The sequence below is a fragment of the Clytia hemisphaerica genome, unplaced genomic scaffold (assembly GCF_902728285.1).
Source record: "Clytia hemisphaerica strain Z4C2 unplaced genomic scaffold, Clytia hemisphaerica genome assembly, whole genome shotgun sequence".
NCBI classification, from domain to species: Eukaryota; Metazoa; Cnidaria; class Hydrozoa; order Leptothecata; family Clytiidae; genus Clytia; species Clytia hemisphaerica.
Window position 1 is genome coordinate 122595 of NW_027104402.1, and position 15595 is coordinate 138189.

Sequence of the window (15595 nt, forward strand, 5' to 3'; positions counted from 1 at the left end):
ACAGCAGGTCGGAATAATGGTAAGGAGCATTAAAAAAATCCTTTGTGATGACGTCATAATTTCATAATGGTCCACCAGTTTCAAAGAAATAGTTTTACCAGTTTAAAGATATTTTAGCCATTTTCTCGTAAATTTCTTATAAAAAACTGCTGAGGTCATCAACATTTTTATCTTAAAGTTCTTTAGATTAAGTTGCCCACTAAATAGTATTTTATGTTGTACAATACTCTTTTCTCTTATTAAAATCATTTGGAAATTTAGATTGACATAACCAGTAAGTCTGTAGAGGTAGAGGTAAATGTAAAAGGGTCTAAGAAAGAAAATACCAGCAAATCGGAAGCAACCAAGAAAGAAAATGCTGATAAAACTGAAGAAGCATCTACAAAAAAAAGACCAACGAAACCGAAGCAGTATTCGAGAAAGAAAAGATCAGTCAAACTGAAGAAGAAACCACGAATAAAAAGACGTCAATCTGGATGGACAGACTATCCACCTATATATTGGAACGGAATGCTTATGCTAGTCCACAATCTCCACAATTCAAAATAAATATCTCTGGTATTCCTCCTCTTATTGCACCAATGTTAAGATCTGATGAATGCAATACTGAATCTGAAAAGAAAAGTAAATAAAATTGAAGGTAACTGATACATGATTTATGAAATGTAATATATATAATATATGTAATATATCACACTGCTGAACTCTTTATTTTGGAATAGCAGGCGTGTGAGGAGAGTTTTTTCAATAGGATAATCTAAAGTTTAGGCATGTGATTGGTTACAATCCTGAAATATTGTTTAAGTGTTTGATTTTAGCCATATGCCTGTAAAGTATTGAAAATTGAACATTTTTATGCCTTTTTTATATATCAGGAGATGCAATGGTTCTGTCCAAACTATTGAGAGAGAGCAATCTTACCATGGCTGATGTGGATAAAATGAGCAAAGATGAGGTAATGAAAATTGCTAAGATTTGTAGTATACAAGTGACAAACGAATCCATGGTAAGACCTAAATTACCTTTTATATATTTAAAATGATATGTTGTAGTTATCAATACAATACAATACTGTAAAATGTTTTAACAAATTTTCAAGGTTTGGTCATAATATATTCCAGACAGTTACTCCTGAAAACGCCAAACGTTGGGTGGTCTCTCAATGCCAAAAGTTTTTCGAAAGATTTTAGTAATTATGTGTTCAAAATTTGGGTGGTGGTATGTAAAAAAATCAATTTTAGTTCTTAGAGATTTTAGTACTGACCCCCCCCCCCACCTATTTTAATATTGTGTTGTTTATACTTAATTATACGATATATAGTTTTTATCGTGATAATTTTCATAATATTTTTTTACTTAGGACAATCTTAAACTGAAAGGGAGACAATTGTATGCATCAATTTTGGTTGGAAAGTCTGCTTGTCACCAGTTTGTAAAGTTAGCTGGCCATACTGGTGGATATTATCATTTTGTTTGTCCACATGGGGTAATTCTTTCAATTACATTTGGGAAGTCTGCTTCTAAACCCCGGGGGTACTAGGTTTGCGAGGTGACGGGTATGTCCGAGCCGAAAATCGAAAATCGACCCTTTGAGAGACAAAATTTTGGTGATTTTGGGACCCTTTGAGAGACTTTTTCCTAAATTTTGGTCCATTTTTTCCGAATCTTGGTTTGATTTTCACCAATTTTTGGTCAAAATTTTTGGAAATCGTGACCCTTTGAGAGAGAAATTTTTGACTCTCGTGATTTTGGGACCCTTTCAGAGACTAACTTTTGAATTTGTACCTCTTTGAGAGACTTTTGAGGAATGAGGAAAGGTACCCTTATGGCTCGCACAAACCTGACACCCTTTTTGCCTAAGTACCCCCCCCCCCCCCCGGGTTCTAAACTAATTAATCAATTTTTTTTGTCCAAAACGTGGATGATATTCAAAATCCAACTAATGAACTAATATGGATTTTAACAATAGTCTGCGGTAATTTTGCGCATTCCTTCATATTTAATTTTGAGTTAAGTCCCTCATCTTTCTAAATTTGTGATGTCCTCAAAAGTCTCAAAAGCACCTCTATATTCGTCAGATTATGGAAGACTATTTTTGAAATTAGACATCATTTTCAATTTTCACTAATTACATTCTCAAAGATTTTCAAAGTCACACTCAAATGTCTACACACAATTGCTAAGGAATCTCTTTTTGTTTTAATGGTTCAATGGTCCAGTGTAAGCAATTAATTTGTGGTTAAAGTTAGCAACGCAACGGTCATCTTTTAACCTTGACTTGGACGTTTCAATTATTTTTTAGAGTATTCTCCTATCTCCTCAAAAAAAACTAATGAATTAGTGACAAGTCGTCTGTGATGAAGGCCTGGGCCCGCTAGTTTAACCTTTTGTTGCTTGATTTCAGAATGGACTAATTTATCCTTTGCACATTATAGACAACAGTTGCATCGAAATTCATGGTGCTGACAGAATCTGTCAGGGACGCAGCCGACTTATACTTGTCGCTGAAATATCCTCCAGTAATGTTAGTGTGTGACACACCCTGCACATTTGTACAGCACTTGAATAACAGGGAACCTAAGAAAGCCGAAGAATACTGGATGAATATGATGGTTGCTTCGAAATTCCAGATCTAGCAAAACCACCAAAAGATGTAATAGATATTTCACCTTACCTTTTTCTCCTTCTAAGATCATAATTCTCCCCATTCAAGATTTTTAAAAGTATTTGAAACAATAATTGAATCCTATTAAGTCCGAGAAAATACGTCTTGGTTCCTTGCTACACAAAGAAAGACAAAATGTTTGAATTAAAAAAAGCTATATTTCGTACTACACTAACACTCATTTGAGGGCCAAATGAGCCTTGACAGAAACTCTCATTAGAATTTCAAGACTTACCTACTGAATGGCTAAAAACTACTTTTAGGCATTTAGTGGGGGGGGGGGCGTTCGGAAATGCGGAGAAACAAATTTGTCCCTTTTTTTGGTCGGATTATCGGAGAAACAGTCAATTGTGGATTTGCGGAGTTAAGAGGTAATTGCGGAGTCGGATCTACATCATTTCACTATTCGGAGTAACATTAGGACCAAATTTATCATGCCTGAAAATTTAAGTTAGTCTATCCAATTTTGGATTTAATAGTATTGAGCTCAACCAAGACTTTTTCCAATCTTAATGTTTATTCATTAATTAATATTAATGAAGATGGGACTGAAAAATGTAAATATTTCTATTTCGATAAGAATTTGAAAAAGATTTCATAAAATAAATATCAAAGTTGTATTTTTTCTTCAGATGCAAAGTTTTCCATCGGTTGTACCATTGGAATTCCAACCCCAAAATCTACCAACACCATCAAACCTGGAACCTTTTGACCACCCTCTGACAGGAGAAAAGCGCAGATTTGTGTGTGGTGATAGGTTTCATACGAAGGTGAATCCGCATAAATCGAAGCTTTGTGAATATCATAACATTGACTTCAACAATAAAGACTAGTTATCAAGAATCGATCAATGGAAAAAACAATAAAAAACGCAATCGATCTGCCTGTACTCAAGATATCACCCATCATATGTTCTACAATTTTGTAATGAACTTTTATGACAATCTGGAGATCAGAGAGAGCAACAGAAAAAGAGTTTAATAAAGGCTGGGGAAACGAACATTCGTAGAGATCAGTATTGGAGGCTCATTTATGATGAATAAACTTTTTTTCATTTTATTTTTTTGGTTATGTAACTGAGCTTTTTTCATATTTAGTCCGAGCTTAACAAAGGCTTCGATACAATTGCACATCTTGATAAAATATGATATCAATCTTCAAGATCTGGCCCAAGAAGATGTTATGGTCTTTCATTTTACAATTCATTGCAATATCTAAAATTGCTGGCTTATTATTGATGAAACATTGTTCTGGATCAATTAAGTTGCTTGGAAAAGTCTGTGCATTGGCCAATCTTTTCCTTCATTATGTTTTTTATGTGAATAATAAGTATTTGGTTAATGAGATTTATTAACCTGAGAAGATATAATTAAAAAAGGTGAGGTCAAGCTCAATATACATCACTGAGGGTAAAATAAACCCAATAAACAATGAAAGCTTATTCGATATATGTTTCAATATGGGCAGGTCTAAAACGCCTAATACCTAATACCTAATACTTAATACCTAATACCTAATATTTACTGTATATACCTCAGAATTGCTCGAAAACACCTTTAAAATAATCAGCATGCCCAACTCGACCTAATCTGGAAATTTGGTGTTAAAAAAATTTCAACTTTTTGTCTTATAGCGTTTTGAAGACATGAAAATATTTTCTCTCTTTTTTTCTCTTCACTTTATTTTCCCGCGCTTTTTCTATAAAGTTTACAGACTGCACAGATTTTGTCGAGAAGAGGAGAAGAATATTTCGTTTGCTCATTCATATTAGCATTTTTTATAAGAATCAGTCGATCTGAAAATTTAAAATAAGTGAGTATCCCCCTGTTTCATTGGAGCAGGTAACTTAAGTAGATGGCCGAGAATATTTTGGCTTGACTTGATTTTATTACAAACCTGATTACAAATGACCCTTTCGAAACTTCATTATAGTAAGAATTATTAATGTGCTGAATAAGATGCTTTAAATATCACTAGATAGAAATTTCTAGTAGAAAATGCTAAAAGAGAGATTTTTGGAGGTGAAAATTGAACTTTTGCCTACGAACCAATCTCAAGAAGTATTATGACACTACTCGATATGATGCAGATAATACAAAAGGATACAATTAATGACTTATATTTAATTTCGAAGAGCGTTTAAATAAAGTTTTAGCCAATTGGATCTTTATAAAGGATACAGGGATGTATAAGAATAACTGATTTGAATATTTACATATGTTTTCTTATAATTAGATCAAAGTCATATAAAACACCAGGAAAAATAAAAAAAACTAAGATACAGAATGACCTTTTGCTTTGTACTTAAATGGGGCGAAGAAAATATTTACTTTAGTGCAAATATTTAAATATTCTTTTAGATAACACATTGAAAGACTTTAGGTAAATATAAAGCAAAGACTGTTAGCATTCAAATTCCACGAAACTTAGGGTGCATACCATAACATGCGAATGAGAGTCAGGGTCTGTATTAAGTATTAAGTAGTAAGTATTAAGTAGTAGGTATTAGGCGTTTTAGACCTGCCCGTTTCAATATATACCTAGAGGTAAAAGCAAACCATACATATTATCAATGCCCTATAAGAAAATGAAGACAAATTATTTTTGTTGTTTTGACACAGCTTCTACCAGACATGGTATAGAGCACTCTGATGAATTAAAGTTAAATGAAAACACATTATCAATGTCCAATGCTTCATTTAAATAGAACTTTCAAATGTTTTTCATTTTTAATGATTTTCTTAATTACTTTGAGAGTCATTCAATTCAAAAATGAATCGACAATAAAAGCAGCAGAAAATTAAACTAGGTAAAAGTCATTGATAAAAAGGTGCTAGCTACCATGGTTAAATAGCCATGGTATATCAGGATTTATTCAATTGCTGTTTTTGCCTATATGTATAATAATCCCACATGTTATGAGGTTACATGATTATATTTTGATTTACAAGTAATGCAAGTTAATGTCCTTTTGTTTTCTTAGTTTGATCTTAATTATTTTTTAGATATTTTTGACAGTACTGACTTTTGGGAAAAAACCAGGGTTGCATGGGTTGTCATAGTGTCCTCCCCCCCTGGATTCAGGGGGGAAATGGGTTTTGAAGTCAAAAGGACGTATAGGGGGGAAAGAATTTTTTTTGAAGCCAGGGTGGGGGAAAACGAGGGGGGGGGAATGGAAAATTTTCATTCTAGGCATGGGCGGGAACTCACCAAAATCAATTCAAAATTGAAAAACATCTGGTTTTACTATCGCTCAATTGGGTGTATAGCATATGCTTAGTTTTTCATTTATTTCAACTAGCAATATTACGGTTTGAAAACAACCATCCTTTCCATTTATTATTCTTGAATTAGAACTACCTTAGGGAAAACAATAAGCGTTAAATTCATCAAATTACAGCTTTTTATGCTTGAGGGGGGTGACAGAGAAATTTTTGGAGGCAGTGTGGGGAAAAATGAGGGGGGAATGGAAAATTGTCATTCTAGGTATTGGGGGAAGAGACCCTGAAGGACACTATGGGTTGTGGTGCTCCTAGGTCCAGACCTATTGGTACAGTACCACGGATTTCATAGGATGCCAGTGGTATTTTTATGGGCTAAATGGCTTGCGAATTAGTAAGACATGTATCGAGTGGAATAAGTCCTGTAATTGGAGTTCCCTTTTTTGGACCTACCTTAAAGAACCTATCTCCGACCACAGTAACGTGTTTTGGTTTGTTTCGATAGCCCAGACGAAAACGCGCTCACTTGAATTGTCAAAACGGGTGTAAGCGAGTTTCTATTGTAAAATCAAAACATCAACAAATATGGCGCATTATTACTCGACCCAGTCTGTGCGCCGTTTTTGTCATCAAACTAGCTCTGATTTCTCAGTTTTGGCGGGGAAGCGAGGAGACAAGTTACAACACAAGGATAAGATAAAAAGCTGTTTAGATAATCTGAAGTGATATATGATAGATAGAGCCCCCATTCAAATAACAAATCTATATATGCAAATTCTGAAGTGATATTGTTATTGTAATAAAATGGAAACTGTGTCAAATGGAAAGGTACTTTCACTTTACTTTGTATTATTTTGATGTTTTTGACAAGAAGGGATTCTATAAAAAGTTGCTGCTTTTATATAAAAGATCTGACCCCTTGCACTTGCTTTATTATGTGCAAATTGTCGTTTTTTTTATTTTCTCCCTCACATTGAATTATTTTTGTTCAGTGTGCAGCACAACACCACATGTCAAGCACATTTTTCTTTGAATTGAATGTGTAGTAGATACATGACACACAGCACTGAAACAAGAAAGATAACCTTTGTTTGTATGTTTTCTAAATCCATGGTTTATTTACTTATTAGAGATTCTGCAAATGCAAATCAATGTGCAGCAAAAAAGAAGGAAAGACAGGGAAAGGTGGCTGTCCTTGTAAGACGAGGGGAGAGAACTGTAATGAATTATGTCAATGTGGAGTATGGCGCAAGAAAGAACTTGTAGCTGGCTGCAAGAATGGAGGACCTACAATGACGCAAAACACAGTCCGCACCACAAAAACGGTTAGAAGCTCTATATTCTTGTAAATTAGTTTGTTCTAGCTGACCTGAGGATCTTTTTAAACGTAATTACACTAAAACTCAAAACAGAATATACTAGTAGTGATCTACTGTGAGATCGGTAACTTGCTTCAGTGGAGGTTAACATGCATAGTCCTCGAATGATTGACCTGGCTGGTCATTAAAATACAAAGTTAAATCAAAACAAAAATGGTAGAGTAGAGCTGCGTTCATTTGTTTTGAAATTTTGCTGAATTGATTGGTCAGTCATTTTATGGCTATGTAAGTTTCCCTCTACTGATGCAAGTTACCCAATCTCACGGTAACATTTTAGAAGTTCTTTAGCAAGAGAACTCGTACAGTAGACTATAAATCTTTTCAAATTTCATTTCCAGATCAACCTTAATCAACAAGCTGGTGATGCCAACTCCAATCAAACTGTTCAAAATCGATCAGATGGCTTTATTTTGATGGAAGAGGAGTTGGAAATAGCAGAACGAAAAATTAGGGTTAGTATCTATAAGTTTTTACCACCACCAGTTATGTTTCTGGAAAGCTGTGACGCTAGTTTAACTAAAAAACAACCACAATCATCTCTATTCTCAAATATATTCATAGCTTCATCCCCCTTAGGAGTAGGGAGCTTCAATTTGGGATTTTCAAAAGTTGCCACTAGGGGGTAATCAAGTTTTGTGACTAAAAATGACTATGCTCACTTTTCTGGTTTATTGCTTTTCACATAAATTTTCAATTCCTTTTAGGCCTTCTTAGATTCATTGTCACGAGAGGACCTCATGGAGATGCTAATTGTGGCTAATAACCATGGGAATGGGTCCCTCCAAGCCTTGAAGGACAATCTTGCAGAAGCCAAGGATGAAACACCAGAACCAGAGCCTGGTGAGCCAGTCATTTTGGCACCTTCTTGGTGTAAATGTGGGAAGTGCAAAGAGATGCCTACATTGATAGAAAATAAATGCTGTATGCGTAAACATTGTGTTTCCAAATTAACAAAGTTTAATAAGTATTGTTTGGATGAAGATTTGTTGGTGCTAAATATCAAAGCTAGGTGTGATGTCCGTGCAGACGTATGGAATTTTGAGACACGAGAACTAAGAAAAGCAGCATATCGTCAATTTACCCTGTGGAAGTATGGTCGGCTTGGAAAGAACAATAGGAGAGTGGTTCCATCTTGCTGTGTTTTAAAGGTGAGGTCTGAGTTTCCAAGTCCTAATGGTATTTACCTTGGATATAAACCTAACTGAACATTAAAATCTATGACTCTTGAATTTACATTTTTTGAACATGCTTATTTTTGTACATTGCTATTTTTATTACTGTATTTTTGAAAGTTTTTGCTATTTTGATTTTTATATAGAATGAATATTTTACAGATCTTTTTAGTATCCAGAAAAGTTAAGAACAAGGTTAAATAATGCATTTTGGCTCGCCCAATGACCTTTTCCAAGAAGATCACATCAATAATGGTTTCATTTATGAAATGGGTTTCATTCTATTTCTTTCTCTTGTGTTTTTATGTAAATATCGTGATCAAATTTTTGAAGAGATTTTGTTTTCATGAACGACTTCTTGTCAGTATCAAGTCAGTATATAGTATCTTTTGTTACAATGTATAGCAATGTGCCCTCCCGGTTGCCCTCCTTGACACGAAAAGAATAAGATCCTGACAATTCGGAAAATTGCATAGACCCGAAACGTTGCGAAATTGCGAAACTTTTGCGTTGTCGAATTCCGCAGTTTTACCGTTGCATAATTTCGCGGCTCTTGCCTTTGAACCGAAATCAAGATCGCATGGCCTTGACGGGTATTCTAAAGCATGTGTATTTTGAAGTACAACCCAAAAGTAAAATTTTCACCCTTCCCTTTCAAAATCGCGCACTTCAAATGGCAACGCTGCAAAATATGCGCCACATTTTTGCCGACGGATTGAATAGAGCGGTTTCTTTGTATTCGAGTTGTAAATTTTTTCAAAATCTGGCGGTAAATTCAACCGGCGTTTGTGTACGCAACGTTGTGGATCTTTGCAATGGACACCCCCAGAAAATGTTCGTACACCCCGGGTGGGGGATATATTGTCCGTAGTAAAAATTCGTCTAAATTTGCCTTGTCCGGGGGTAATTTCACGTTGTCCGGGAGGGTTATATCACTGAAAATTGTTATATTCTCCACCCCCGTTATACAATTTTTTTCTGGAAAAACCCATTTTGCCGAACTAATGCGCAGTGGAATACAAAAAATTCAAAAGTAATCGGGTATCAGAAATCTCGTGAAATAACGGTAAGACCTGAAAAGCTTTTATTGTTGAGGATAATTTAACTCAAAGAAGACCAAAAGAGTGTCAAAAAATTAGGGATACCATAATCCGCGGTGATTTTTCTCAATATTGGCAGGACTGAAGGAAAACGAAGAAAATTGATTTTGGATGAAGTATGAAATTATAGACACTGTGCTTACTGTAGTTTACACCTTCGTTTTTATACAATGTTTGTTAACATATACATAAATTTACAAAAATATATAAAAATGAGAAATTACCCATTAAACCTTTTGTCCGAACTAAAATCTAGAAGATGTTGTAACACAGTTTTGAGAAGCCCTTTATTAGTAATTTTCAAACAAAGTGTCAAATTGTTTTCTAAAAATTTCAATTCATTGAACTAAAGGAAGAATAAAATAAAAAAATTAAATGTCATACAGTGTCATACGTTAAATAGAATATAAAATGAAAAGTACTGATGCATCATTTACTTTGATCTACTCTAGATATATGTTCTTTTATAAGTATCCTGGTACTCGGAGGTTTGCCACCAATGGTTGGTAATATAAGCTTTGGATCATTGGGTAATTTAGTTGCTCGAGGTGGCAAAGGATTTGTATAGTTCTTCCGTCTTTTGATAATCTTAGCCATAATTGTAGAGGTGTGAGGGTAGGATTTAGGTGCCTTAAGTGGTTGTGCGTGCCACCTTTTAGTCATTTTGCCATATTTCCTTGCGTAAATTTGTCGTCCACTTTTGGTTTTCAGATTTTCACGAAAAAGGTGCAAATTATGGTCCACAGCAGCCAGGTACATCCGGTCAGTATAATACTGAAATTCAAATGCGTTACGTTTAGGAGCGTATTTGAGCATCATACTGTTGAAATTCTCAATTGGGCCAGTGTGTCTATGAAAGAAAAACAAATCATGACTTTAAATTCAGTTTCAGAATTTACTCCCAGTGAGTTCCTTTTCATCATTTTAATGCAAGGATTATATAAGCGGAAATTGGGGGAGAGGCTTGGAAAATCTGTGAAGTTTCAAAGCGATCTTTCTGATATGGACAAGATGGATTACCTAAAATAGTAAAATTAGATCCTCACCTGAATCGTGTGTAGAACTTTAAATGATCTACAAAAGTACGATCCAATACGATCTTTCTCAGCAATTCCATAGCTTTAGAATCTTTGGCCAAGGGAGTTTTCTTTTCGTCATCTTTATGAAGTTCTCCATGGGAGCATTCACCTGTTGCCAATACGTGCTCACCACATACATGGTGCAGGACACCAAGCCACATATCCTAAAATATAAAAATTGAAATCTAGTTAGATATCCAAATCCATGAAAATTTTCTAAAATGTTGCTGTAAAACTTTTTGCGGGAAGAAAACTTATATCATTGGCTGCTGCAATGTATAAAACAGAAATGATAGTCCAGGTTTTTGGTCAAAATGCGTAACGTCAGCAGAGGGAGGGGGGGTCTTCCTATGTAAGGGAGTCTTGACTCCTCCAGAGACTATGAACAGTCAAAAACTTTTAAAAACAACTTCAACCTTCTAAAAATTGTTGTCACACCATCCCAAGTCAAATATCTGAGTAAACCTACCGGGTGATGTACATTTTCCTATGAAAGTAAATCAAAATAAAATTCGAATTGAAACGAGTAAATTACCTTTAATTTGTCCAAGTCAGTGTTGCAGTTTTGACAACAGTGCCAGAAATGATTGACAATAGGCTCGGCCCAAACTGATAACGGTTCACCTTCTTTGGTTTTGCCTGCGGCTGAAAGTGCCTTTCGCAGAGACTTGGCTTTGTGCCAGGTGTCCAGAGAGTGAACTAATTTTGAAAGACTCGGGTATTGATCCTTCAGTTCCCTGACTGCTTTTATAACTGAGGAAGAAGCATCTGTCGTAACTTCAGAGATATGGAGTTTATCTTGTAATTTCTTCAAGAGTCTTACAAGACCCTCTTTTTCCATCCTTGTGGAAATTCCTTCCGTTTCTCTGCAATCAAGTACAGCCAAGTCCACCACTATACTTAAAACATGGTCCATCATTACATAAGTGCAATAGCGCGCACAGTGTCCTGGAGAGTCAGATCTTCCATCACCACTAAGCCCTACGTCATCGTAATCTCCAAGTACTTTCAATATACTTGAATGCATAGAATCCCAGAATTCACGTATTTCAGGAGAGATGAATAGGTTCTGCATTCGATGAAAGGCGTTTCTACCAAGAACATTGACTTTCAATGCTTTGAAGAGTGCATCACATTTGGTCCAGTTATTGCCAGTTAAGACAATACCACTTGAAAGAAGGAGGTCATTCAGATAGATTGGTCGTTTGTCTCTGTAAGCAATTATTTCAGAAGATTCCCATTTCCCATAATGATTTTTGGGACAACTCCATCTCAACGTTTTGCATGTCCCTCTTCCCTTCATCCACATGAAAGAGACTTTCTCGTTGCAAAACCCATGCTCTAACTGATGTTGACAAACATCCCCACGCAGCTTGACCAACTTCTCCAACGAAACAATTACTCGTTCTTTATCAACATCCAATACTTCATCACCCCCTGTTGAGCATAGGTCATCAAAGCAAGACTGCAATTTATCACGGATATGGGCAGCATTACCTTCCAGTGGCGCTTCTGAAAAAAATAAAATTTAAACACAATAAAATTTGTGGCTACAACGAGGGGCCACAACAGTTTGAGCACCCCTCTTATGTAGGGGGATGAGACAAAGAACCGAATGATAATGTATGACAGGTGAGAGTTGAGGACATTCTTATAAGTTTAAAAAGAGTATTTTTGCTTAAAATGCAAGCTTTTAAACAAAAAGAGAGCAAATTTCTCTCATTCCAGTGCCACGCAAGCACAAATTTCGATAAATTATATTGACTTTACTTTCTCTCTAGATCATAACAGTACTTTAAATTAACCTTACCAATAAGATTTATATTTGCATTAATGGATTCATTCATTGATAAACTCATGTCAAGATTTGTGTACGTTGTTTGGTTTATGTTTGCGTCTGTTGGATCATTCATAGATTTATCAATGTCAATAGCTGCAAAAGTTGTTTGGTGGCATGATTCATCTTGCCCCTCAGGTTGGTCCAATACCACGATTGCTTCAGGTAAGATCGTGAAATCAATCGCATCAGTATCATCCATCTCGACATCTGAAGCTTCTCTTTTTGCTGACCTGAATATTGAAACGTATTCAGTATGCTTATTTCTGGTTGAAAGTACTAAAATTGTTTGAGAAATCAATGAGTGGATAAATTTTTCATTTTTAGAGACATTGTTTATGAATGTTAAAAGCCACAATTCTAGTTTACCAAGCCATGGGTGGGTGATAGCACAATTTAACACAACAAAATTTACTTACAAGTACTCTTCCAAATTATCAATATCAGAATCTAGTACTTCATCAGAATGTTCACTGGCTGTATCAGTTGCTTCATCTGCAGAATTGTCAGAAACCTCAGATGCAGTCAGAACGTCCTCATTTTCTGAAGCTGTCATTGTTTCTTCAAAAAATTCCAAGCACTGTTTCCTAAAAATCGAATTGATGAACATTCTAATTCAAGCCAAGTAAAAAAAGGGGAAGACTTTCTTGAATAAATAGTAAAAGATTCAGAAGGGATATCTTTTTATTTTTTGTTTGACACACAAATCTCTTGTTAACAAACCGCTTGAAAAGTCACTAAACTCTCAGAAAGAATGGACAAAACAAAACTTACGCATTTTGACTACCGTGACATTTACTTCCACTGGGTGTTGATTCAAGATGCAGCGATGTACTTCCTGTAAAAAATCAATAACAAAAAATTTCAGACATTTTACTTTAGAGTGTGTCAATAAAATACGCTTTTTTCAATTTTAATAACTTTCTTTTCAAAAAAGCCTTACAAATGATTTTGTAATTTAGAAAAATTAGGTTCGAATAAATGAGGGATCAGAAGTAGCCTGGGAATCCAAGCGTTAAACTTTTTTCACAGTCTAGTTTATGATATTTTTGCTGCTGGTTTAACGCTTGGTGCAGGTAACTCGCCTGCAGGGACATTTTCCCCTGCAATGCAGGTTCGGCCTGATTGGCCAGCTTTCGGCGTATTACTTAGCAGTACTTTCGCGCACATTTTGATGATTTCGATGCGCGCGCATAATATATGGAAAAAGCTGACTTTGCAGAAAAAAGGAAAACAAATGAAAATGAAAACATAGATTCATTTAGAAACAAAATGGCTGTTGACTGGAAGTCTAAATACATGTGGCTGATGTTTTGATGTGGTTTTTAGTAGTTTTGAAAGTCTTTAGAGCTTGTGAAAGAGTTTTTATGGTAAGTTGATTATGTGTGTTTGCCTGGGTTTCCAAAGTTCAGCAAGTCTGTCAACAAGGGTTCACACACAGACTGTTTATAACATTCTGTGTCAGACTAATCTACCTGCACCAAGCTCTATAATTTTAGAACTTTGTGAGGTGAGGTTTTTTTTTGTTTTTTCTAAAATTATGAGCTTGGATTCCCAGGCTAGATCAGAAGCAAAAAAATTCAGATTATATACCTTGAATATTTGGAGTATTAATACTTCCATTGATATGTGCCAAATTACTGCTCAATTCATCATCTTTCGATAAACAAAGGCTATCTGCTGAAGTTTGACTATATCCCCTGAAAAAATGGAAAATCTAATAAATTAAAAAATCAGAAAAAATTGAGGAATCTCATCAATATTAATTTCTTAAAGTTTACTCGATTAGCTACAGTGAGATCAATAACATTGTTCATTCGATCGATTGGATATCGATTGGTTCCGATAATCGATAGGTAATCGAGCCTTCTTTGAATTCCCCAGATGATCTCAATCGAACGGAATCGACGATCGAACCAATCGAACCAAATCGAATTGTTGAACGCAATCGAATCTCAATCGAATATTACCGCAATTTTCAAATTCGATTGGTTCGATTGAAGGCATCGAACGTAATCGAACAAGATCGAACGTAATCGACAGATATCTAATAACATCGAACGCTAAAATGGCAATCGAACAAATCGAATATTACCTAGAATCTCGCCGTTTGATTGAGATTCGATTGCGTTCGACAATCGAAATTCAATCGGTCGATTGCGTTCGATTTGTTCAATCGTCAATTCCGTTCGATTGAGATCGTCTGGGAAATTCAAAGAAGGCTCGATTACCTATCGATTATCGGAACCAATCGATATCCAATCGATCGATTGAAAAAAGTTATTGATTGTATCGAGTGGGAGAGTCTGGAATAATTGATTTATAGGTCAAAAGAACTGTGAATATAGATTAGTTATCAATGACGACCTTCTGGGCTATTCTACAAAACAACACACATTCAGGTCCAAAAGTCTTCAGAAATATCTGGAGAGATGATCACACTTACAGTCTTGTGTTTTGTTGTTGGTCAACAGAAAGTATTCCCAGTTAGTCCAGTGATATCAACATCATCCTCTTCGCTGTTTTGGGATTCAACCATTGTAATTTCTTCTTCTGTTTCACTCCAGAGAGCTGACTGATCCAATGGCAATAAAGTGAGCAGATGTCCAGCAAATTGACTGTGTGATTTTTCCCCATAACCATGTTCAATTTTCCTTTTGAACCAAACATTAAAAGTGGTTTCAACTAACCAAATCCTCTTGCCTTGTTTTGTCATTTTATTAAATTTTACATATCTTTTCTGAAATGCAAGTGAAAAGCTGAGTGAAAAGTGAAAAGTTTGAGCATACATCTGTATTGCTAAAACAGTCCATTTTGCACTTTTCCAGATTGACTACTTTATCCACAAATATCTTTCCAATCACTGTGATTTATCCTTAGAAAATTAAGATGCAGCTGTGAAAAGCTCATCAAAATGTTTCCAGGGCAAAATTGTGTAGTATACGACTCCAAATAATCTGCATTTTTTCGATTTCAAAACATAAGTTTTGACAAAAATCTCGAACTGATATCCCGTCGCCATTTTAAAATATTTACCAGAATTTGTTAACTCGCTCGCTCGGCTCGACAGTACAAATGCGGGCGCGTTTTCGTCTGGGTTATCAAGACCAACCAAAACAAATTACTGTGGTCGGAGATAGGT

General features: G+C 35.3%; 2 protein-coding genes and 1 pseudogene across 2 annotated transcripts; 2 read left to right on the forward strand and 1 right to left on the reverse strand.

Annotated features, from left to right (window-relative positions):
- The first annotated feature begins 922 nt into the window (after positions 1–922).
- LOC136819945 (HMG domain-containing protein 3-like) lies at positions 923–3646 on the forward strand (annotated as a pseudogene).
- A 2986-nt stretch (positions 3647–6632) lies between these two features.
- On the forward strand, positions 6633–8499 carry LOC136819947 (uncharacterized). Its single transcript, XM_067076183.1, has 4 exons — positions 6633–6714; positions 7017–7211; positions 7604–7717; positions 7970–8499. The coding sequence occupies exons 1-4, from the start codon at positions 6691–6693 to the stop codon at positions 8468–8470; spliced, it is 834 nt and encodes a 277-aa protein (XP_066932284.1). The 5' UTR covers positions 6633–6690; the 3' UTR covers positions 8471–8499.
- A 1349-nt stretch (positions 8500–9848) lies between these two features.
- LOC136819946 (uncharacterized) lies at positions 9849–15169 on the reverse strand. Its single transcript, XM_067076181.1, has 8 exons — positions 15144–15169; positions 14047–14153; positions 13228–13291; positions 12873–13040; positions 12427–12686; positions 11152–12128; positions 10584–10780; positions 9849–10387 (listed from the first exon to the last, which is right to left on the reverse strand). Exons 1-8 carry the CDS (start codon positions 15167–15169, stop codon positions 9967–9969), a joined length of 2220 nt encoding a protein of 739 aa, XP_066932282.1. The 3' UTR covers positions 9849–9966.
- Positions 15170–15595: the final 426 nt, after the last annotated feature.